At 43.9% G+C, this 5,813-nt stretch overlaps 1 protein-coding gene across 1 annotated transcript in view; it reads right to left on the reverse strand.

The window, feature by feature from the left end:
- Positions 1-4,453: 4,453 nt before the first annotated feature.
- GADD45G (growth arrest and DNA damage inducible gamma) overlaps positions 4,454-5,813 on the reverse strand; it is a 3,228-nt gene continuing 1,868 nt past the window's right edge. Inside the window, 3 exon segments of the mRNA XM_008640179.1 lie at positions 4,454-5,126; positions 5,500-5,713; positions 5,715-5,809. Of these exon segments, the coding sequence (XP_008638401.1) occupies positions 5,016-5,126; positions 5,500-5,713; positions 5,715-5,809 (420 nt within the window). The 3' untranslated portion in view covers positions 4,454-5,015.

A 5,813-nucleotide genomic window follows, 5' to 3' on the forward strand; every position in this document is an offset into this window, starting at 1 on the left:
CCGCAGTTCCTGGCCGTGTTACTGAATAATTGGTAGGAAAGTGAAAATAATGTACGTTTTTAGTAACTATTGGTTAAAATATCTTTCAAAGGCCGTGTAAGTCTTCATAATGAGATTTCACTCCTGCTTTCTGTCCTCTGTACTGTACCCAGGTCACACTAGTGGCTCTGTTCCTCTGATAAGACTTAATAAACAACTACCCCTCAGCATTGAAACTCCAGGAAAGGTCTCATTTTATCTTTGAAACTCCTTGCAAGGACTTCTAGAAAATTCTCTCCCATCAGGAGGGATTTGATTTAGGGCACAGTTCAGTGTCATGTCTCCAATCCAGGTGAAAAAAGCAAGCAAGCAAGCAACCAAACCAATTAAAAAAAAATTAGTTGCACAAACTAATTTTGAATCAGCAGTGTGTATTGATACTAACATTGCAAAGTCATTATTTCAAAGTAGTCAGCTCTACAGAGAGGATTATACACACAGAAGGAAATAACTCTGTGTTATTTTCGGGCAAAAGAAGAAAAGCATGGCAAAATAATCATATGCCAGCACAGTGGAAGACTGGAGAAGACATAACAGCCACTATAACTGTGATGTATGGGACCTGATCATACTTTAAAAGACACAGATCCATTCAAATCAGTATTTCACATACACTCCATCAAAATGTTGTGTATAACGATTTACTGCAGAATAATGCAGAATAACACAAGTATTCACTAATTCAGTATGAAACAATTGTACAAGAAGTATTAACTCAGCTTTTTCAATATCCTATTGTTGCATGATCAAATAGCTGCCAAAAAAAAACAGGAATGAAAAGCAGTTTTCATAAAAACCTGTAGAAAGAGTGGCTCTGGTGAGGTGCACGTACTCTCTGCACAGCTCCATCCCTCAGCCAGCCTTGGATTCTGCCACTGCTGCTCTGCAGTGAATGAAGTCCTGTGGATGCATAGTCATGAGCCCAGCTGTCCACAATGTGTGTCCCTACAAGGAATACAATGGTCACACATCCTTCTCCACGCATCTCCCTTGCACACACGTGATGGCATTTGCTTCCACTTGTAAGATACTGTCTGCATACTTGCCGTGCTTTAACATGGGCACACACTGCTCTTTCCTCCTGATGTCAGGGGATCTGAGAGCTGGCATAAATAGATTTGTTGACATGAGCCAGGTCTCCCTTATTTGTCAGACAGAGGTGCTATGGCATGTTTCTGACACTAGCAATTTTGCAAAGATCTTCTCCTTACAGAACATACATTAATCCAAACACCCTCCACCTATGACTAAAACTCCACCAGTCTGCAGAAATCTAAGCTCCTTCCCTGAGCATCAAGACCTATAAACACTGTTTATATCATCCAGCATAAGCACAGATCTTATGCAAACTTTACTCTGTGCAGTAGTTTCCCCTCCTCTTCATAATATACCTTTTATTATCTTCCTTTTTGTATTTTCTACTCCACAGCAGAGGAAGCATTGTTTACAGCTGTGTGCCAGTATTCATACATATATCCTGATAAGATGATAATGCAGTTAATATAGCACACACTAAAACCGTCAGTGATCTGAAGAGATTACTATCTATAACCACAAAGAGAGAAAGGCAAAGTAATGCACAGAAGTGTAACAGAAAGAAAATGGCATTAAGAAAAGGAAACCTTATCTGAAGGGAAATTCCTGTCAGTCATTACTATTAGGTGGTGAAATAGATACACAGAAAAATGCAAAGTTATTGCTCAAAAAATTTGAAATCAAACTTTATGCATCACTTCATTAAAAAATGTACCTAGAAATAAAGTCAGAACAACACCAAAGCTGATGATTACAATATTGAAATACACAATTTTTATCACCTAGTAGCACACAAATGAAGAGTTTGATGGAAAGCAAAGCCAGAAGCACCACCCCTCAGTGACTCCACTCCATGTCCTGCACCTCCTGCCATGTCCCTCAGCTGGTCATGCCCTGAAGAACCACCTTTATTATTAAAATCTATTAACTTCAGTCTCCTCCCCGGAGCTGCTGACGTGGTCACCATGGGACAGGACAAGCCAACCCATGCACACTATGCAACACAGCTGGGAGGTAGACACCCTGGCAGAGGTCCCAGTGGTTCTGCAAACCCACAGTGCCTCTCTCCTGGGTACTTCTGTTTACTGGGAAGGCAAAATACTCAGGGCATATTGCTCACAGACACAAGAGACTAGTGTCCCAACCTCAAGGTCCCCCAGGTACTTGACAAAATACCCCAGACATCTGGTGAGCCAACCATCTCCCGACCAGCTGTCCCCACTACAGTCAATAATACCCAAGCCTACTCTCTATCTTTAACAAAGATAGTAGTAGTATAGTTGCTCTTTGCAGTTATATATCCGAGCATGTAAAGATGCAGATACCAGCTGCTGAATTTTTGCTACATTAAGTAGCGTTGATCATTACAGATACTTGCAGCAGCACATAACTTGCATGTCAGAGCTGCCTTTGGTTGCAATGCTGTATTAATAACACTTGCAGGCTATCTCAGTTTCATACAATTTGCATTACAGTGTATTTGCACTGATCTAGAAGGGATTTCAGAAGAATTATACAGGTCAATAAAATAAGAAATTGTGTACCTCTCATGGGATACAGCTTACAGTTTCACAAGGCTGAAGGAGAAGGTCATCCTCCCATCTTCTCTGAGACTAGAGAAAACATCTTCACAAGGGTATTTTGGTGTTGCCCCACTAATTTAATTGTTTTCTCCATAGTATACTCCTTCCATAAAAGCTGGAAAGTTAAACTTCCTACCAGGTACCACTATTTATGCCTACTGTCTCAGTCAACAGACCAGTTACACTCACTCTGCTATACTTTAATGATCTATGTAATTGTATACATGTGTGAGAACTTCCTTTAGTCTTCTCAGGCTTGTTTAAACCACTCAAGGCTGTAAAGTACTGCTTACACTTACATGAAAGTTGATTTCAGGACAGTCCACTTTAATCTGTTCTTGGCTCGGAGTACCAATTAGGCCTCAAGCAAAGAGCAGAAATATGTTTCTTGGCTGTAAAATGAAGAAACCTGCATTTGCTAAGAGAAAAATATAAAAATGTCTAGTAAAGCACTCACACTTGATATATTCTCTGTATCAAGGCAACTGCCTTAAAGGCAGTTTCTGTTATCACAGCTGCCAGAGCTGTTTACTCTCTTGCTTCTCCATGTGACTTTTCTCAAAGTCCTAGACAGACACCAGTTGCTGAGTGCAGGTTAAGTAGCAAAACAGGCTGTGCAGAAACTCCTGTAACTTAAGTGCAAAAACGAATACTTACAGAGGTCTGAGGCCCCCACAGTGTTTACTTCAGTCTAAGCTCTGATTATGCTGCCATCCTACAGCCTCTCATGACAGAGTAACAAAGGCCAAGCACTGCTAGATATCTCCTGTACAAGGAAGCATATTCCAGGAATGCTGGATCTGAATTTGAACTTCCCTTATCAGGAACAATGAAACCGAGAGCAAGCAGCTTCCTTGCTCAAGTGGAAATGACCACTTTTCAGCAAGTGCTACTGTCAATCACTGCAAGCCAGCCCAGAGGAAATGCAATTGTGATAACTGAGTGGTTTTAGTGCCTATAAAGGAAGTGAGTAGTTCAGCTTTCTTGCTCTGTGGAGAGGGAACTATTACTGTGCCATTTTAATGTCAAGTCCCAGAGCACATGCATAGTTTGTGCACAAAAATGGGGTGATGTTTTCCCTTTTAACATAGGGCCAAATCAACCTGCCCATATTAACTTTTCATGACAGTATGTCTAAAAAAAGACCACACCATCCTTAAATTGCTTTGGACTTAATTTGGTGTTGTCATGCAATTAGGTTTTGCAAAATTGGCTTCTGGACTGACAGCTTCTATTGTTACAGCATATGGCAATCAGAGAGCAGCTTGTGGCAGATGTGATGTTTATTCACCATTTGCTAGTTTTAGATTTAATGATGTCATTCTAATCAAAGCAAATGTTAGATGTGTTTGACATCTAAGGAGTTTTGCAGCCCCCCCATCATGTTTAAGCCGCTTCTGTCAAGTGGAAACACGTCAGCCCTGAATGCATCGAAGTCATACTTAAGAAATAATGATGCAATTTACTGGAGGTCTGTATTCCAAAAATCCATGTTTCTAACATGCATTGTGTTCCTCCAGTAGACTACAAAGACCTCCTATTACAATAAGTGAGCTCATTAGGCATGCAACTCCTTAGTCTTGCAAGCTGTTTCGATAAGCAGCTGTTGCAAGAGGGTAAAAGGTTGAATTATCAACTTGGACAGCACAGCACTTCATTCAGCCAGCCCAGGAAAGTATTTGAGCAATAACTCCATTACTGTGGAACAGACCTTTGACTACAGCACACAAGCAAAACATCAGTGGTATTTCAGTGACATGCTTCCTCACACCCAGCAAGCAAGACACTCCCAGAAATTAATTGTCAAAAATTTATTATGAAAGCTTCAATAGCAGCAAATATTTCAATAAAAGTTATTGCAGTATTAAAACAGATCTGCAGAGTGACCCAAGAGGCCTGTTGAAGTCTGTCTGCTTTGGAATATCTGCATTTGTCTTAATAACCAATCCCCAATACTCCATAAATATTGATACTTTCTCCTGTGTTTTGCAGACAGCACCAACAGTTCCTAGTTACAGTACTCTATCCAGTCCTTCTGGAAAGTTTTGGCCCACTTCCCTCAACTTTCCCTCTCCCTTCTGAAACAGCTCCACACAGCCAAACTTGCAATACTTCTTTCAGTTCCATGGTATGTCAGCCTCTCCACGGTTGCAGCCTACTGAGGCTCACTGGTGAGATGAGCTGTTTTCCTCTTTCTCCTCTGTAAGAGCCCACTGCATGCCAGTCTGAGGGACTTTAATCCAGTCTCTTGACCAGGCTAATCCATGGAATCAGCAGCTTGTTGCACATTTTGGTGAACGCACAGCACGTTGAGAATGCAACAAAGGTTTCAGCCTTCCCCAGTGCACCGGGTGACCATCACTCAGGCAGGGTGATGGTTGGCACCCAGTCATTGACATTTCGGCTCTCTTCGCAAAACAAGTTCAGCTTCTCCAGAGCTGGGTCCTTCCAGCCTTCTTCATTCGGGTTCTGCAAGAAAGAAAAAAGTTGCACACCGTGAGTGCTGCCCGCCAGCTGAGGTCATCATAACATTTACAGAAGCATTAGCTTAGGACTGGAGGCACTTCCAGACGGTTTCTGTCCTGACAGAGACAAGACATGAAGCAGAGATGCTGCCGTTGTGGACAGCAGAGGAAATCCACAGTTACGAGAAGTTCTGCCTCCTCCTCCTCCTACTACTACTACTCAGCTGACTTCGCTGCGTGCCAAGCGCTGTATCTGTGCCCAACAGAGGACTCGACCACCCGCAGCGGAGAAGGGGCCGCCCCCGACAGGCTCTGGCCATGTGGGGTAGAGCCGGCAGCGCCGGGGAGACAGCGCTTGCCGCCCGCGGGACACCCACCGTGATGAGGATGCAGTGGAGATCCCGCGGCTCCCCGGAGTCCTCGCTGGGCCCCACGATGGCCGCCAGCTTGGCCACGTCGTTCACCCGCACGATGTCGATGTCGTTCTCACAGCAGAAGGCTTGGATCAGAGTGAAGTGGATCTGCAGGGCGATGTCCCCCTCGTCTTCCTGGTCCGCGGCCAGCACGCAGAACGCGACGTTGTCGGGGTCGCTGCAAGAGGGGAGCAGCGTGATGAGTCCCGCGGTCGGCGCCGGCCGCCCCGCAGCCCCGCCGGGCTGACTTATACACTCCCCCCGGCTCCCCCGCCTTA

The sequence above is a fragment of the Corvus brachyrhynchos genome, unplaced genomic scaffold (assembly GCF_000691975.1).
Source record: "Corvus brachyrhynchos isolate BGI_N302 unplaced genomic scaffold, ASM69197v1 scaffold408, whole genome shotgun sequence".
NCBI classification, from domain to species: Eukaryota; Metazoa; Chordata; class Aves; order Passeriformes; family Corvidae; genus Corvus; species Corvus brachyrhynchos.